General features: G+C 43.2%; 1 protein-coding gene across 2 annotated transcripts in view; it reads right to left on the reverse strand.

Annotated features, from left to right (window-relative positions):
* Positions 1-12,244: 12,244 nt before the first annotated feature.
* The window catches only part of Nmdmc (NAD-dependent methylenetetrahydrofolate dehydrogenase), a 61,085-nt gene continuing 53,124 nt past the window's right edge, over positions 12,245-20,205 (reverse strand). For both annotated transcript variants that reach the window (XM_075696743.1, XM_075696735.1), the window contains one exon: positions 12,245-12,370. In XM_075696743.1, the coding sequence (XP_075552858.1) occupies positions 12,255-12,370 (116 nt within the window). In that variant the 3' untranslated portion in view covers positions 12,245-12,254. The remainder of the gene's footprint in view (positions 12,371-20,205) is intronic.

Raw genomic sequence — 20,205 nt, forward strand, 5'->3', positions numbered from 1 at the left:
CACTGATTGTAGGATCGGAGCTTCAGGAGGCCCATGCGGACTTATAAAAAAAATTAATTTAAGCAAGCAACACCTTGAAACTCCGCTCAGGTACTGCACCCTTTCCCATCTATGTGGCTGGAAATGCCACCGAGCTTATCAGTGTGGGTAAGAGGTCTATGAGGCTATTCAGTTGAAAATTTGAGCCTTTGCAATGTTGTGTGCTTTTTGAAAGGTTCAGCGTTTTTCTTTTCTTTTTGTAATTTGCACTACCAGAAATGTAGCTATACGGCCTCCATTCAAACATCAAATAAAAGTAATGGTACGGCCTCTTCATACAAATGCGGTTAACTGTTTAATTAGCAGTGGAAAACGAGTACAATGTTTTTGTTCAACTGCAGCACTGCCCCTCATACATTGAGCATACTTATAACTTAATTTTTGGCTGCTGCTTGAGCATTTGCAATTATCACAAATGCGGATTCGCACCGAGTTGCGGAAAATTGCGCGGCTCACATGGTTTCTCGCGTATATGATTCTGCACACGCGAATTCACCATGTGAAACGGGAATACAGGAGTGCAACATGGTGACAAAATAACTGAATGACGAATAATGCGAAATACATTGTCGCGTTTTAAATCGCAGCAAAGTATAGTCGCTAAAAGTTCATCGGGGATAGCTTTCATTGGTGTGAAGCCACGTTTGATACTGTTCCAAAAAAAAAAAAAATAACATTTATGTTGGAACCTTGAAAAGGGGCGGCACGAGTGTCTACCAGTTTATTACGAAAGAATACGTTCTACATGTGGAGCACTTGTACTTGATACAAGTGATCGCGTCGCTAAAGACGTATGGGTTTTTCAATACACGCCGCCTAGGCTACTCCGAAATAAAAGTTGCGTGCGTGCGCTAGGAGTAACACACGACGAAATTTTTCAGTATGGATAAGGGGATAAAGGGACGTGATAAGAAGGTGTATATGGTGCGCGAGGCGCTTCGATCTACAAAAGCTGGGATAATCGTGTGGCATGGAGCGTAAAGCTGGGATAATCGTGTGGCATGGAGCGTTTCTCGCACCAGCCATATCATCGCTGCAATGAAGCGTCCTTCTTCACATCACTGCCTCTCTTCCAGGCGAAACAGTAGCCAAGGCACAGGCGCCACACATTACGCATATTAAACATTAAACAAACTATCGCGTGACATGAAGAAAAAAAATAACAAAAAGCTTACCTACACGCGCCCAAACTTTATGCAGGCAGACCGGGCTTGGGCTGAGCAGACTGCTGGGCGTGCGCGCCCCAGGCGTACCGCATCTCCCTAGTGCCTAGGGACGTACCTAGTAGGATCTAGGGCGCGTGCCATGGCGTTTCGGTGAAAAAGTACCCAGAAGCGTGGTACGCGCGAGTGGCGCATGGCGGCGCAGCGGTCGAGCGCTGGGCTTGGGCGTAAATAGAAACACGCACCCGGGCGGCTTCTTTAGCTCTCTTGATCACCTTGGCCTGCAGGTCAGGGTCGGAGCTGAGCAACGCGGCCTCCCACTGCTCAGTATTACTTATTTCGTGATTTGTGTGATTTTCCGCTTGGCACAACCATATAATCTGGAACAGACCCGCTTTTTTCTTACAATGGTTACATGTATTAGGGTATTTGTCCGGGGGGTAGTAGTAGTGATAGGCTACGAGGTTGGGGTAGGTATTTGTCTGAAGTCACCTCCAAGCTGCTACTCGTCGCTTGTTAAGCGTTTTGTGCGCTGGCGGGTACACTGCCCTGGCTAACCTGTAGTGCGGAGTTATTCCTGGTAACTGGCCATGCGATCCCTCTCTGATCCTAGCGTGAGCCGTCCGGATGCTCGGTTGGCGAGTCCTCGAGCGGGCAGTGTGGGCGGCATCGTTGCCGGGTAGGGAGGAGTGTGCAGGTCTGGATTGGTCGTGATCTGGATTGGTCGTGGGTGTTGGTTGGTGTCTAGTATGTGTTTTACGGGAGCCGAGACCCGACCTTTCGCAAAACTGCGTGCTGATGCTCTGGAATCGCTGATAATGTAATGACAATGTGTGGAGGCTATTGCTAGAGCGATAGCCGCCTCTTCCGCTGTTTCATTGCTTCTGGTTCGGATTGAACCACCAGTGCGCATTTGACCTGAGGAGTCCACCACTGCGAAGGACATATAGTTGCGTTCTATGCATTCTGCTGCGCCGACATAGACTACGTCTTTGAAGGCGTGGAATTTCTTATGTAGAGCTTTGGGCCGTTCGGCCCTCCTTGTGGAATTCGGGGTGCATGTTTTTAGGGAGTGGATTAATTTTGAGATGGCACCTCTGATCGTAAGGAATGTATGCTTTAGTGCTTTGCATCGACTCGTAGTTGATGCCGAGATTCTGGGGGATGTTTCGCCCGGCGGCACTCTGAGCTAGCCTTACGTATTGAGATATATGGTGCGCTTCCACAAGTACCTCGAGGGAGTTGTGCACAACTAGGGCTAGCAATTTAGAGTTGGCCGTTCTTATAGGCAGCAAGAGCCTGTTTATAGGCCCTCCGGATAATTCCCTCTATTTTCTCTTTCTCATTCGCTTTGAGGCAGAAGTACGGGGTGATGTAAATGATGCGGCTGAGCACGAAGGCTTGTACCAACCGTATGAGGTTGGCTTCTTTCATGCCAATGTGTCGGTTGGCAATTCTTGAGAGGAGTCGCATCGTCTGTTGGACGCACGCTTCTAGTTTATGAATGGTTTTGCCGTTGCGCCCGTGAGCTTGCATGAAGAGGCCGAGCACACGGATGGCGTTCACCACCGGGATCGCGCCTCCTCCGGCTTGCACAGTGATCTCTGGGGGGTGGTCCAGGGTCGGATTTGCGGTTTGTAGGGGCTCTGACTAGGAAGAGTTCCGATTTTTGCGGGGAGCAGGCGAGGCCTTTGTCGGACACATACTTTTCAACCGTGTCTACAGCTTGTTGTAGCGTGGTTTCTATATATCCATCGCTACCTTTAACCACCCACAGGGTGATGTCGTCGGCATAAAAGACTGGTATAGATCTGGCATCTGATTAGGTTGTTCCGGTAATCGGATCATTGTTAAATTGAAGAGGAAGGGGGACAAGACTGATCCCTGCGGCATGCCACGACTTCCAAGAGGGATCTTGTCCGATTGTGGTTCCCTGTTCTTAGTTCGGCTGTGCGGCGGTTGAGCAAACCTTTGATGTAGTTGTAGGTCCTCTGGCCTACACCTAGGTACTACAGATTCTCCAGTATAGCATGATGCACTACGTTGTCGAAGGCCTTTGTAAGATCAAGGCCCAAGACAGCCTGGGTACCATTCCTGGATATGTGGTCTAGAACTTTATGTTTAAGCTGAAGCATGACGTCTTGCGTGGAAAGTTTAGGACGAAAGCAAATTATGGAGTTCGGGAATAGGTTGTTGTCTTCCGCAAAATTGTGGAGGCGATTCAGTATGACGTGCTCCACGAGTTTTCCTACGCACGAAGTCAGAGAGATTGGGCGTAAGTTCTCGAGCTGTAATCGCTTACCATGTTTAGGTATGAATATTATTTGTGCAGGCTTCCATTGCGAGGGGATAGAACCTGTTTCCTAACAGCGGTTGAAGTTCTCTGTTAGGGCAGTGATAGATGCGTCGTCTAGATTTCGGAGAGTCTTATTGGTTATGCCATCGGGGCCTGGTGCAGATTTAGTTCGGAGTTTCAGCAAGACGGCTCGTACTTCAGCCTCTAGGATGGGTGCGTCTAGGTTAAGATTCTCCGGATCAGCGCATGGCTTCTGGGTGATTTGTGCACTTGTGCCTATGTACCGGGTTCTGAGCTCTGTCAGGAGCTCGTCGTCCGTGCCCTGGTATTGGTGGGTGATCTTACTGAGGTCTTTCCTCTGCTCGGATTTACTCTTATCCGGGTCCATAACATATCGGAGGAGATTCCACGTTTTGGCTAGGCCGAGTTGTCCCTGCATGCTGTCTCATACCTTCTCCCATTGGCGTTTGGTTAATTGGTTAGCGTATTCTTCGATTTCCATGTCGATTTGCGCGATGCGCACGCGGAGTGTACGGTTCAGTTTATTCTTTTTCCAGCGGGTTTGTATCCTCTTTCTGGCTTCCCACAAGTGTAGGAGGCGGCTATGCACCTCCACCAGACCATCGTCTTCAGAGATCTCCCTCGCGGCGCGTTTCACGCCATCTCTGAGATCTCCAATCCAGGCCTCGAGATCGTTTATATGCTCGGTGGCGGTTGCCTCCCGAATCTGGCGGAAGCGGTCCCATTCCGTGAGCGTGACTAGTTTGCCCTTCTAGAGGGGTGGACCCGACTTAATGTGGATTTCTACGATATAATGATCGCTACCGAGGCTTTCCCTGGTGTTAGTCCAATAATAGTTGTCTATGTTTTTGATCAAATTTAGATCGGGAGTGGTGTGACACTATTCTCGATACAGGTGGGTGTCTGGGGGTCTGTGATGAGAGTCAGTCCCTCTTGTTGGGCTTCTAGCCAAAGATTACGACCTTTGACCACCTCTGTGCTGTATCCCCATGCAGTGTAGGGAGCGTTAAAGTCACTTAATAATAATATGGCCTGTTGTTGGGAGATTCTGAGAGCCTTCCTGAATAGAGTTCCGAACTTGTGGCGTCGGCACTTTGGGCTACTGTAGACATTAGGGATGAATATGCTTCCATCCTCCTTACGTTTAGGGATGAGTTCAAGAATGACGTGGTCTATTCCAACTTCTTCAATATCATGTTTAATGGCTGTAAGATTTCTGTGAACTAGAATAGCGGTGGTAGAATCCGGCCCACAAGCATTATAGAATGTGTCCCTGCCAATTTTACATGGCTTCCCGTCTCCCGAAGGGCAATGATATCCGGGGTCTCCTTGCCCCGAACGAACTGCTGAAGGTTTCCCCATTTCCGGCGAAACCCAAGGCAGTTCCACTGCCAGATCTTGTAGCTATAGGAGTGTGAGCCATGTTGAGGTGGCGGGGGTTCAGCGGTCGGTTTAGAGACTTCGGATAGGGATGGGCGATCGTAGGGTTCGGATGCCATGCCCTTAAGGGAGCTGGAGGCCGTGGAGGTGAATCTCGACTCTCAACGGAGGACTTTGGCTTCGGTCGCGGCTACCCGGGACTCTACGTTGGTGGTTCTGGTTTCCAGGGCATCTAGAAGTGCGCTTATTTGCTTCAAGTTGGCACCATTCTCCTGATGTTGCTGAGGCATTTGGTTGGCAAGTTCAGTAACCATATATCTTTGAGTTTCTCGAATCTTGGGGATATTTATGAAGAGTTGTCTGTATGTTCTTCTGCCTTACGCTTCTGTAGTGGTGCTGTGGTGTTGTGCGAGGGAGTAGATGGTGGGGTTGGGCGCGGCGTGTGACTGCGCTCGTGTTGTCCTTTTTGTAGTCGGGTGATTTCTGCTCGCCGCTTAGCGATTTCGGTTCTCTGTTGTTCTATTAACTGCCTCCTTTGTTGGAGTTCTGCCTCGAACGCCTGCATCTGAGGATACTGAGCATTGGGAGAAGAGACCATGTTAGCCCAGCTCACCTGTGGAGCACTGTGGAGAGAAAAATATAGTCTGATAAAAAAAGTACAATGCTCAAGAACACTAGGAGGTAAGGATCAAGAAAGACGATACATCCATTGCACAATAAGCATGGATAAAATATCTAGCATTAGTCGAGAACAAGAATTACTTTTAACTTACGCCATAAAGAACATTGAGAATAACGACTTATTATTTCAGGACAAATATTATATAATCACATGGCCGAAGAAAAAAAAGCAATTCTTCATTTTTTTGCGTCAACTTTCAAGCGTAAAATACCGTTTTCTTCAAAGAATTCTGTATTGCTTGTGTTGTAAGGGTTTCGAAGGGAAAGCGTATGAGTAAGCACATCTGTGTGCATTACTGCTTTTGAAGGCTTAAGTTCGAATGCTCAGTGGCAGAAGATGTATCGAGGCTAAAAGTAATATTCTAACTTGCTGGCTTTGCCACCGTAAGAATACTTCAGTGAACTCAAGCGCGTTATATTGATGTGACGAGAAATTTTTCGCACGCCCGCTTCATGATGTATTTGCTGCTGCTTTGCAACGGGCACATTTTCAGACGCCCACATGCCAACCTATCTGAAAACGTCACTTCCTCGGAACCAAGTAAATGTTGACAAACTTGTCAGCATAGTGCTTCTAACTCTTAATATTGGGCGATGTTCTCCTAGATGTTTAGTCCCACGCCCCCACTCACTATTTGTCGTGAATAATTAACGAGCACAACTTGTGCGGAACTGCAGCAATGTACGTCGAGGACGTCAGAGTTAAGGCTAAGTGCTGTTATAAAGCATTTTTCTGTCTGAGTTCAGTAAAATTCATTTGTAACGAGTATAAACAGCATAAGACTATTTTATTTATTGCAATTTTTCACTAAATTCCGCGTGTTTGCTAAAGACTCTGCTATTAATACCACACACATTCGGTCTCGTAGTGATTGCGGTCATTATATTGCGCATGTCGTTTTCAGCAAGCGTCATCGGATTTTTACGCAAAGCGAGAAGCGAATGACATTTTTTGGGTATACCAGTCGTGAAAACTTTGTTGTACATGACTTCAGTCTGTACGCAATGTATTGCGAGCGATAGCCGTGCCTCTTTCGTGTGTGTTCTTCACCACTGCAGTGTCGTCGCGGCTACGCCTCTGTCACGTGACTACACCGCCATCGGACGCTACACATGATCAGCACTGAGTATCGTGTGGGCGCGCTGCACTGTGCATTTACCGTTACCACGGCATCGTTCGTGCTTGCATGCATACATAAGCAGTTCGAATATGCAGGCCGGCCATCGACTGTGAAACTCAGGGTCTTCCAGAAGCGGGCTTCTCCGCACTGGGTCTCCGATTGCGGAAAAGCCAGCTTTCGTAGGAATTTGCAACGAATTGTAGATTTGCGCATACTCGGGCAATTTCTGAGGCGCCGTCTCAAGTACCCTCTAATGCTAAAGTCTACTTCGTGTTCTTCACTCCTGCATTTCAATCACCGCAGGTATATTGACGTTTCCAAGACCTCCGAATCCGTCGTTTAGTGACCGCGTAACTGCCTCGGCCGAGGCGGTATGCCGAGCTATTCCGCGGCAGAAGTAAGCACCAGCACTCGAGGATTCCCAAGAGGTCTACGTTAAAAGTACTCCCGGTGGTGGTCTACCATATAGTTCCGTAGGAAAAATTCTTGTAAGAAACTCAATGTAGTCTATTTTCGTAGCCCACTAATATTCAGCTTCCAGTATTTTGCGAGAGCAGGCGTATTCTGCATTAAATGATCGATGGTCAAATGTTATGCTCATTTTACCGTCTAATAAGCAAAAATACGTGAACCTACGGCACTAGTGACGGCCACTCACGCAGTCGCATTGGAAAAAATGTTACAAAGCCAAGGATCGCTCCTATTGGAGCTGAGAATGCAAACGAACGAACGCACCAAGTCATCGCAGCACTATTCTACCGTGCCTGTCGCTTCTCACCATCAGCAAGCGGAAGAGAGATATATAATCATTACGAAATGGCTCTACACCTATTTCGGAAAAAGGCAAATACATAATACAAAGCTCTCAACGCCCCCCTCCCTCCATTTTTTTCACTTTGAGCGCGAGAGAAAGGCAGAAAGCAGCAGTCACGTATAGCTAGCTATGTTTGCACCTTGTCACTGCGCTAATGCCTCGTGACATCTTACAAGTAAATTACATCAGACGTCGTGGAGGTTGATGCTCGGTATATAAAATATTTCCATTCCTGCCTAGCGGACTCAACAGCATGGTTATCTCCCGTTTAGTTAATGTCACACTGGTTCAACACACCAAATCAAGCGCTCTCATGTATATCAGTCAATCTCCAAATCAGGATCCCATTCACAGATGTAGTTCAGTTGCTTTCTGAATCTGCTGCTGGACCCTGGTATCCTTGTCAACTCTATAAACTAATGAAAACTGTCAAGCTGCCAATGAGAAAGATTAGGATCTATCAGGCCAGGACAACATTCTTAACGCTACCAAGCTATACCATGACACTGGGAAGGGTTATGTTCTAAGAGTTCTACTAAAGTGCTTAAAATGGGTTGGCGAAATTGTGTGGGTTGTGTGCCACAAAAAAGGGAAACCATCCCTAGGTAGAAAACTGGCAGTAATCATAAATAGTATATTACAAAAGGTCTGTGCACCCACTCAAAGATAATTTAGGCCTCTCTATATGCTGTTGCCCAAGGTATGGCTTTACTTCAGGGCAACTTTGAAGAGTACCTGTTCAATGGTAGCTCCAAAAACAACAACACTGAGCTGAATCCTGTGCATATTAGTAAAACACAGAAATTTCTAATGCCACTTGCATAGTTCCTTGTATAGTCAAAACCTGAACATAAAAATAATTGCAAAAATTGGTGCATGCAAATAAAGATTGCATATTCAATTTACCAATCCAAAACAAAATAGACGAAAATAAAGGCAACCTCTCTAGTATTTCACTTGCCCACCCAGTGATGAGAGATCACTTGCAAACCAACTACAGATGTATCCTTCAATTACACACTAGAAGCTTTCATTACAAGGTGGCCTTATCACCAGCCACTGTTCATAGTTTTTTGTACTTGTCTTGGGGTGCAGGTGGTGCAAGCAACAACTCCCAGAGCATATCCACCCAGAGCAATGCTTTGGGTGGATTACTTGCGAGCTGAATAACCAATGGCATATGACACTTCTGGCAATATTTAAACAAATGGTTATCTAATAAGCAAAACTTTAAAGCTTCAATGGACAATCACCATGTGTTGCAACAAGGATTGAGAAAATTTGTGAATGCTGACACCAAGTGCAAGTGGATAAAGCAAGAAAGGGTGAGGATTCGAAAAGATAGAGCTGCACTTACACCGTACATTTACAAAGTGAGATTGAGGTAGAAGTGTTCACAATGGGGCAATGTGAATGGCCTTGTTTATGGTGTTTGCAAAGTGAAGTTAGCCATAATATTAACATAAGCTTGTCTCACATGAATGAAAAGAAAGGAGTTAACCAAGGGGCCCAATTTTTATTAATCATATCATAAGAAGCCAACAAACAAAGACACCAAAGACAACATAGGGGAAATTACACGTACTTAATAATTAAATAAATGATAAATTATTGGCAATGAAAGTGGATGAAAAAACAACTTGCCGCAGGTGGGGAACAACCCCACATCTTCGCATTATGCGTGCGATGCTCTAACCAAAGAGCATCGCACGCGTAATGCAATGATGTGGGATCGTTCCCCACCTGCGGCAAGTTGCTTTTTCATCCACTTTCATTACCATTATTTCATCATTTATTTAATTGAATTATTAAGTATGTGTAATCAGTACTATGGAGTTTCACTGTCAACAATGTTATGGATCAACATTTGGCCATGCCAAGGGTACAGAAGCTGCATATTGCGCAGACAACCTCATGAACTGCACTCACAAGATTACCCACACATACTGCAGTGCTGCATGGGACCTACACCCACACAAGCCACAGGTGCACCTCAAGCTAAGGTCAAGCAGCATCAGTTTCCGTACAACTGTGGAAGGAAACAAGTGGTAAGCTGTGGATAAATGGGAACTACTAACAAATTGGAAAATAATCTGCGAGCAGTAGACGGAAATCTAGCAGGTACAATTTTTCAAAGCCACACAAAGTAGCACGTAAAAAAAAGAAAATTGGACACCATCCTTCCCTAGAGATTCCAGTAGTTGTTTATGGGTCCATAAGTCATGCCCCTTCACCAGTTGGTCACACAGTGGTGTTGCATATGTTAGTGTAGATGGCAATCAGTCGATATAGCCAGGCAAAGCAGGCTGTACACTGTATTTCAGTGCTGAGAGGCAAACAGGCAGGTGACCAGCTGATATTCAATGATGCTTAGTGGTCTGGTGGTTGTAGGAGGTGGGGAGTGTTTGAGGAAACATAACATGCATCACAAGAGGCATCATATGACTACGTCACGGAATATTCCCCAATTTGAGCTTGGGTAGGAAAGAGCTTTGCGAAATGCAATAATAATAACTTGAATGCTGTCATACAAGGCTAGTGTACCTTGACCAGCTGCACCACACAACCACCACATTAGAAATATACCATATGTACAGCATTTTATAGAAGTCTGGACCACATTGGTCCTAGAATTACACCTTTGGTGTGCCAAGGCTCTTAAAATTGGTGGGCAGTTTATTTCACTCTCTTAAGCTTGGATCCCCAGGAATTCTGGAGAGAACTGTACTACACAACTGAGCAACAGCTTCTATCACTTGAAAGTGGATTCAGAACTTGAAAAGACTACCATAGTTGCCTACAATAACTTCAACACCACTCTTTCCTTTCGCCCTAATGATGAAAGTTGGTGTGGGTACTTGGATTCAAAGCATACAAACAATATTTACAAAGCTTAACCAGGTAATAGAATTTTCCTAAGGACTCAAGAAGTTCAAGTAAGTTAGAATGCGAGAAAAGAATCTCAGGAAAAGAGGGACGCTCTAAGGAAAGCCTGAAATGATACTGAAAACAATGTAGCTCGCCCAATAACAAAGACGAGATTGATGAGTGCTACTGGTACGATGACAATAATAATGGCATGAAAATGATATCTTGGAAGACAAAATTTCAAAAACGCTTAACCTTTGCCTTAAAGAGTAGAACGTCATAGCATTCAAAGATGCCTGACTGCTTATCACACCTCCCAGCAACTGGAGCATATGTAACCATAATGTTTATCGGGAAACGCTAGCCGCGAACGCTATGCTTATCACGCCTCCCGGCAACTGGAGCGTATGTAACCATAATGTATATACGAAAACGCTAGCCGTGAACGCTATGCACAAAGGCAGGCTTTGTGGTAGAAATGCAGCCTCTTGCGTCGGCCACGATGCGATGTAGGTGAGCGCCAGCTGGAGGTATTGCAAGGAACCAAGCGTGCTGCTTCGTGGGCCCCAAGACACCTGCGCGCCGGCACACACAAATGGCAGATGCTGCAGCTGGTCTGTGAACGGTAGAAACGCTACAAAAAGGGTTTCTTTGAGTTTTCGCGTAACAGAATTATGTTTTCCCTTATAGTCAAATTACAATCCGAGAGCTATCATGTCTGTAGGTTGTGTGTAAGTCATAGTGTATGATTCTTCTACATATTTTAGCTTCAGAAATTTAATTAGTTCAGTAGTTCCTTGCGTCACACGGAGGGCCTGGGTATGGGTAGTTCAAAAATCTTTTTGCCGAAACGACATCCGACGCTGGACGCCGACATGGGGTGCCGGATTTTCTGCCACATGGGCTCCTTAACGCTATCGCATTAACACAACGGAACAGTTTGCATGTTGAGTACTTGGGATCCAGTCCTGAGTGAGGACAAATAAACATATTTTTTCCTGGTGGTTTCTTTCTCAAAGAAAACATAATAATAAATGCAGCGATGATACCTTCTATAAACAACACAAAAGATCAGCTGCAGTACCCTTAACAGCTATATTTTTAAAATAATTGCTGACTAGGTAAATTGCTACTTGGTATGGTGGCATCATCACATTTCTTTATAGTCCCTCACAAGAGCTGTAACTTGACCTGGAGGCTTCTAAGCTGCTGCTCCAATTGTTACTCATGCTGCTTGCAGTATCCCATAACAAAAGGTGCTTACATCCATGTCCATTTCTCTTTCATGGTATTCCATCCAGAGAGTGGAACATGCACTTAGATTCTGGTGGTACTTACATTTCACAAAATACAGTTAGTGCAAACAAGCTGATGTAATGAATGACAACCTATTTTCCTTTGACGTTCTTCATGCAAAATTTTGATATATTCACACTATTACAAGGTTTGGCAAACAGTGTGCTGCTCTTTTTAACATAGCACTTCAAGAATGTGGCGACTCTATAGCCAGCATGTGGTTAGCAATTTATTCCTGCAAGCCTTCTTCTGATGCACAGCCACAATCTTCCGTTGACAACAGATGCACACAGCAGCAAACAGCACCATCTATGTGATGCATTTTGCTGCAGCATCAGAGGGTAACAAGGCTGTGCCGGCACACTGTCAGATTTCCTGCCTGAATTTGTTTGAGAGTTTGAAATTACGTTGTATAAATATGTTTTCTGTCATTAGTAGACCTTGCCCTTCTTTGATCTGCAATATTTCGTAAATTGTGCAAGCCTACAGGTTAAATATAGGTCTAACATAATGCTTTACAGAAACCAAATTAGTCTAATTCAGCTCTGACAATGACAGCAGACTCTTAAGGTAAACTAATAATTTATTGCTCTAGAGTAAGCAAGGAAGGTATTTCTCATCAACATAGCAACAGTCACTGGACCAACACCTCCAGGGACTGGGGTAATGAAGCTGGCTTTTCTTGACACACCTGCAATGGAGCAAAACAAAAAAAAGAAAGATGTAATGTAGGATGGGGTAGGTAAAGTAATTTCTTAAAGCAAAATTATAAGAAAAAGTGAGTGAAGAGCACATTTGCTTGTAGTGACAAATATATAAATTTTGCACTCCCTTTAAAGGGGCCCTGCAATGTGGATTGAGCATACAGATTTATTGACTGTTACCATAGTATGTCTTGGCAATACCTCAAATGCTACATTAATGGAGTATTTAGAATCAGAGTAATCTGAATTAATGGAGTTTTGAATCGAAGTATTTAGTAGTTTAATTTGCTCTAGAATGGTGCATTCCTCCCTGATCACAGCAGCATGTGGCTGGAATTTTTTGCAGTGGATATGACGAGTATGCTGTCCACTGTGATTGGTCTGGCACGAAGTTAGCATGTCTTTTCTTTGCAACCAACAAACAAATGGAAAAAATCAATGTTTTGGAGTTTTACAGACCAGAAACAAGCATTACAGTAAACTATTTAGGGCACTCTGACGTCTGCAAATATTTTTTCCAGGGTTTATAGGGTTTGAACCTTCATTGAACACAAAAAAGAAGAGAATACCAGTAAAAAATATGACATGTTGTTACTCCTTTTAGGCAAGCTTTGAATAAATTTGCACTCTTGAGGGAACTTTCTCAACACAACAACCCACATCTGTGAAGATACAGTGAGATTTATGACGGTCACATTGTTCAAGCCTTTTTCTGCAGCACAAGTACAAACGCAGTTTAGAAAGAACATTTTACCAGTTTGAACTTATTTATTATGTCTAAGTGCTCCTTCAACAGCATTTTCTTTTGATGTGCATAACTAATTGATACATTAAAAATAACTGACAAACTATCAAATCGGTGTCTTAATGACTACATTGTCCTAGAAAATAGTAGAGGGTGTAGAGAAATGCCTGAAAGAGCTGTTTCTAACAGGTATATTTATGTGTTTCAACTAAGCATAGCAAACCATGGTTACATCTTCTACATGAAAAACCATTTCTTAGAGCTTACCTCCTTACAGTCAGCATTCTTTGCTGGCCATTAAAATTTTGTAAGTGAAGCTGTTAGTGCATCTAGAAGCACTCAGAAATGTTATACATGTTTTTAGGTGCAGGCAGAGCTGTTATAAATCATAGATGTGCAAATTGCAAAGTGTGTAGGTTAACAAAAGCCTTAGGAGAAAATAACAAAATACCTGTTTTCTTCATCTTTAGATAGTGTTGTACAAAGCGCACATAATGTTTGCTTGGTGTCCTGGGAAAACTGAATGTAGCACCGAGTTCAGATTTGGAGGAAATGGGGGGCATGTTATGTGTGCTGTGTGGGTAAAGTTGGAAGTGGGCCAAGTTTGAAATGTGCAGGTATTATGCCTAAAGGTGGGGTTCTGAAGTAGGAAGAAATAAAAAAGTGTGTGGGTTAATTATGACTTTTGAAGAAAATTAATAATGCGTGCACTTGAAAGCAACACTTCCCTGGAAATTGGGTTGCGAGTCATAGAGGCTGCACGAGTCTGCTGTTTTCTTCTTCTCCAGACTGTTGCTTATATATAAGCAACAGGCAGTGCATGTAAATACACTGCCTGTTCATGTAGCCTAAATAGCATTAGCAGCACTCTTCCTGGAGGCAAACATTACAAAAGAAATTATTCATTTGTTGCTCTTTCCTTCTTTTCAGCGTATTACATATTGCTGCCTACAATGAGTCTTGGGAATAGTGTGACAGCTCAAGTCGGCAGCTTCTAAAGGGGTCCTAAACATGCACAGTATAGCAAAGTGAGCAACAAACAGCTTGTTGACAACAAGTTGTAGTGCTATCTTTCTGGTCCAGATGCTGAAATGCTCAGCTGTCTGTTGCAATAAGCCTTGTTGATTTGCGTGCCTTATGGCAAGTACAAACAAAGTTCCCTTTCCAGAATTAACTTTTGCTGAAGAAAACTGAAAAAAGAAGAAATATGAAATTGAAAGAACAGACATTTATAGTGTTTCCTATAAACAAAAAACCATAAGTAAGACAGTGTGTTCATAAATCTTCCAGAGCTCAGCTCCTGCATTCTCACTATTCCCTTTTTTTCCTGCTGTGTTCTCTTCACTGGACTCAAAGCTTAACTTTCATTTCTGTTTGCATAGCCCCATAAACTTTATTGTAACAGTTAGAACAATCAGCTTGTTCTGTGTAGCTGTCCCTAGTCACGCAGATTTCTTCAGTTGCAAATGTACCATCTGGGTTTCTCTACACGAAACGTCCCAGACCCCAAAAGTGACCGTCACCAATATTCTTGCAAAAAGATTTTGGTGATGTAAACACTCTTTGAAGTTTCCATGTAGGAGCAAAAGTTGGTTAAAGGGAAGCTTTTTTAATCATGTGTGGAACAAGGTACAATGGCAAATCTTATTTTATAATATTGTACTGGCTTGGCTATTTCGTGTGACGGCACAGGCGAACACATTAATTTTCCAATTTTGTTTTGCTCACTTAAAAATGAAGAAATTTTGAATGTTCAGGATTTTTTTGCATATACATTGTTGAGGTTTCAGCCAAAACATTCTTGTGCTATTTTTTCCAGTTGCTAAGGTTTCTAATGAAAATAATTTTCTACCATGAAATTAAGTACTTTTCATGAAAATTACTTCCAAATTTGGCATAAAGTCACCATTTTGACAATGTTCAGCCTATATTAAGCAATAAGGCCCTCCAGGTAAAAATACTTGAAATAGCGCATTATACTCAGCAACCTTCCATCTTGTTACCTATATATTTTGATTCGAGTAAATTTTATTTGAAAGAAACATTTTTTTTTTTTGCATGTCCACAACTAATCTTGCCGGTAGGCACTCCTGAACTGTCTCTTCACTGCAGAACACTTATGAGCCACCGGCTATATTTCTGGCCCGCATATGCATTGTGGCTCTCTGCTAAGCAAACGTGTACTGTGTCACTTGACACCTGTATTTATACATCATAAACGGTGTATGTTCGTCAGTTCACCACTTATAAATTGGGGGGGTCAGGGCGGTCAAGTAGGTGAACACGGCATAGATGTGAGCTTTTTGCAGTAACAGATAGTGGTTAAGTTAGCCTCATTCTGTCCTATACAGAGGCAGAATAATCACATGGTCATTTCTTCTCTGCTGCTTCACAACACAACAAAAACAGCGCTTGATCAGGCCCACGGAGACTCATAGCAGAATATATATAGCCTGCAAACAAAAAATTTCTTGACATTTGCTTCCTATACCACGGTTGGCGTGGAGTGTCGATGATTCAGGTTCTTGTATAACTCGTAATCTGCTGATCCATAGTGCTCACAAAAAAGTGGACCAGCACCATGCATAATATTTCGTGACAAATCGCTATCCAGTTTTGGCGACGACCTTGAAGCAGTCATGGTTTACTTTTATCATACAAATGTATTACCGTAAAACATAGCTATGGGGACATCAACAGTCAACCGCGTAAACGGATACTTTACTGCCATTTACTGTGCATATGATACTGCGCATGATGATCCTGGTCATCATACTGCGCATGACCACCAGGAAGTCGAAAGCTTCTATGAAGACGTGGAATCGGCGATGGGTAGAGTGAAAACTAAATACACTATACTAATGGGCGACTTTAATGCCAAGGTAGGCAAGAAGCAGGCTGGAGACAAGGCAGTGGGGGGAATATGGCATAGGCACTAGGAATAGCAGGGGCAAGTTATTAGTATAGTTTGCGGAACAGAATAATATGAGGATAATGAATACCTTCTTCCGCAAGCGGGATAGACGAAAGTGGACGTGGAGAAGCCCGAACGGCGAGACTAGAAATGAAATAGACTTCATACTCTGCGCTAACCCTGGCATCATACAAGATGTGGACGTGCTCGGCAAGGTGCGCTGCAGTGACCACAGGATGGTAAGAACTCGAATTAGCCTAGACCTGAGGAGGGAACGGAAGAAACTGGTACATAAAAAGCCGATCAATGAGTTAGTGGTAAGAGGGAAAATAGAGGAATTCCAGATCAAGCTACAGAACAGGTATTCGGCTTTAACTCCGGAAGAAGACCTTAGTGTTGAAGCAATGAACGACAATCTTGTGGGCACCATTTAGGAGTGTGCAATGGAAGTCGGTGGTAACTCCGTTAGGCAGGATACCAGCAAACTATCGCAGGAGACGAAAGATCTGATCAAGAAACGCCAATGTATGAAAGCATCTAACCCTACAGCTAGAATAGAACTGGCAGAACTTTCGAAGTTAATCAACAAGCGTAAGACAGCTGACATAAGGAAGTATAATATGGATAGAATTGAACATGCTCTCAGGAACGGAGGAAGCCTAAAAACAGTGAAGAAGAAACTGGGAATTGGCAGGAATCAGATGTATGCGTTAAGAGACAAAGCTGGCAATATCATTACTAATATGGATGAGATAGTTCAAGTGGCTGAGGAGTTCTATAGAGATTTATACAGTACCAGTGGCACCCACGACGATAATGGAAGAGAAAATAGTCTAGAGGAATTCGAAATCCCAAAGGTAACGCCGGAAGAAGTAAAGAAAGCCTTGGGAGATATGCAAAGGGGGAAGGCAGCTGGGGAGGATCAGGTAACAACAGATTTGTTGAAGGATGGTGGACAGATTGTTCTAGAGAAACTGGCCACCCTGTATACGCAATGCCTCATGACCTCAAGCGTACCGGAATCTTGGAAGAACGCTAACATAATCCTAATCCATAAGAAAGGGGACGCCAAAGACTTGAAAAATTATAGACCGATCAGCTTACTGTCCGTTGCCTACAAACTATTTACTAAGGTAATCGCAAATAGAATCAGGAACACCTTAGACTTCTGTCAAGCAAAGGACCAGGCAGGATTCCGTAAAGGCTACTCAACAATAGATCATATTCACACTATCAATCAGGTGATAGAGAAATGTGCTGAATATAACCAACCCTTATATATAGCTTTCATTGATTACGAGAAAGCGTTTGATTCTGTCGAAACCTCAGCAGTCATGGAGGCATTGCGGAATCAGGGTGTAGACAAGCCGTATGTAAAAATACTGAAAGATATCTATAGCGGCTCCACAGCCACCGTAGTCCTCCATAAAGCAAGCAACAAAATCCCAATAAAGAAAAGTGTAAGGCAGGGAGATACGATATCTCCAATGCTATTCACAGCGTGTTTACAGGAGGCATTCAGAGACCTGGATTGGGAAGAATTGGGGATAAAAGTTAATGGAGAATACCTTAGTAACTTGCGATTCGCTGATGATATTGCCTTGCTTAGTAACTCAGGGGACCAATTGCAATGCATGCTCACTGACCTGGAGAGGCAAAGCAGAAGAGTGGGTCTAAAAATTAATCTGCAGAAAACTAAAGTAATGCTTAACAGTCTCGGAAGAGAACAGCAATTTACAATAGGCAGCGAGGCACTGGAAGTCGTAGGGGAATACATCTACTTAGGGCAGATATTGACGGCGGATCCGGATCATGAGACGGAAATAATCAGAAGAATAAGAATGGGCTGGGGTGCGTTTGGCAGGCATTCTCAGATCATGAACAGCAGGTTGCCATTATCCCTCAAGAGAAAAGTATATAATAGCTGTGTCTTACCAGTACTCACCTACGGGGCAGAAACCTGGAGGCTTACGAAAAGGGTTCTACTCAAATTGAGGACGACACAACGAGCTATGGAAAGAAGAATGATAGGTGTAATGTTAAGGAATAAGAAAAGAGCCGATTGGGTGAGGGAACAAACGCGAGTTAATGACATCTTAGTTGAAATCAAGAAAAAGAAATGGACATGGGCAGGACATGTAATGAGGAGGGAAGATAACAGATGGTCATTAAGGGTTACGGATTGGATCCCAAGGGAAGGGAAGCGTAGCAGGGGGCGGCAGAAAGTTAGGTGGGCGGATGAGATTAAGAAGTTTGCAGGCATGGCATGGCCACAATTAGTACATGACCGGGGTTGTTGGAGAAGTATGGGAGAGGCCTTTGCCCTGCAGTGGGCGTAACCAGGCTGATGATGATGATGACTGCGCATAAAAAAAGCAGGCACCCATATTTTATGCCTAAAGAGTTCACAAGTGCATCAAGAATTTAAATGTCACCCACACACCTTTTGCAGTGAAAGCACAGTTCGGGAGAGCCTACTGGTAAGATTGGTTGTGGACTTCAAACATTTTTTTCTTGCCTCAAACAAAATGTACTCGAATTAAAATTTCTAGATCACAAGATAAAAGGTTGGTGCATATAATGAGCTATTTCACGTATATTTATAGAGCCTTAATGCTTGATTTAGGTCTGAACATTGTCTAAAAGTGACTTCTTGCCATATATGGAAATAATTTTCTGCGAAAGTACTTGATTTCGTAGCTAAACATAATTTTTGGCATAAATATCGCAGTGGAGAAAAATTGTAAGAAACTATTGTAGCTATAACGATAGCAATTTTTATGCAAAAAATTTCCAAAAGTGCCCAAGTTTTTGCTTTTCTACTGAGCCAATTAAATGCAGGAAATTCATAATTGTGTTCCCCTATGATGTCACATAAGAGAACCATGCCAGTAGAATGTCCTAAAATAAGATTTATCATTGTACCTAGTTTCACACTCGATTAAAAATATTTACCTCCAACCAACTTTTGCTTCTTTGCAGAAAGTTCAAAGCGCACCTATGTTGCCAAAAATGTTTTTCCGACAAAAATACCTCGGTGAAACCTCATTCACATAAGCATCAACTAGCCCAATTTTTGCCAAGAGAATAGGCGATGGTCAATTTTATGGTCTGGGACATTTTGTGTGGAATGACCCAGCTAGCAACAACAGGTGCAAATTTTACAGCTGAACATGACACAGTTTGCTGAAATTACCACAAATATTGCACAAACACAATGGATATGTGATGAACCAACTGTATGAGGTAAACCTGAGCAGGGGGATGCTTTCAAGAGAAGCAGTCAGTACTCCCAATGCACCATTCCCGCTTTTCATGGTGCATGCATAGCAGTTGTATATTTGGAAATACTACTCAATTGCTCTTTCAGACGAGCTGTCAATACAAAAAGTCATAATCCTGTTTTTCACCCTAGTTTACTCTGTTATGGGTAATTCAAGCTTTTTGTAATTAACCATTTCATGGACACAAGAAAATATACTGCTTTATGAGTATGCTATTAACCAGGGATTATTCACAAAAAGTCAAATTTGAACGTTCAGAAACATTTTGAATAGGAGAAAAAGTTTGACCTTATATGTCCCACTATCCACTTAAGCCATTTTCATCAAGCAAAGCCCAAATACTCTCGAAGCCCACATCTACCTCCTCATGGCTGTCTGCAAAATGATCAAAGCAGTCTGTGTATGCTAGTACTGAGCTGATATTGAGGCTAGTTGATTATTCATGATCATCAAATAACAGAGTGGCAAAGAACAATGGACAAATGTAGAGCATAGAACACAGCACTGTGTATATCTCTTCTATGTTCATCCCTTGTTTTTTATGTGCTATTATTTGACAGTATACTAGTGGACTATACAAGTACCATGTGCATGCTTTGCAAGTAATTTGTTGAGTTTACTGAGCCCCCTTTGGACAAGTATAATCTCAGTGCTGCCCAGTACCACAAGGAAAACAGATGATCTTAGAAAGCCTCAAAGGGCATGCATTTCTCATAGATAGCACGTGATATAAATCTATTTTTGATAGAAATGGATATGGCAAATTCAGATGCTTAACATTACCAAAGTCATAAAAGCACACAGCTGTAACACACATATTCAAGTAATTTCAATCAAGACATATGAGGGAAAAGTGGCTTAGACTTTTCTTGTGTCCTT

This window comes from Dermacentor variabilis, chromosome 1 (genome assembly GCF_050947875.1).
Source record: "Dermacentor variabilis isolate Ectoservices chromosome 1, ASM5094787v1, whole genome shotgun sequence".
NCBI classification, from domain to species: domain Eukaryota; kingdom Metazoa; phylum Arthropoda; class Arachnida; order Ixodida; family Ixodidae; genus Dermacentor; species Dermacentor variabilis.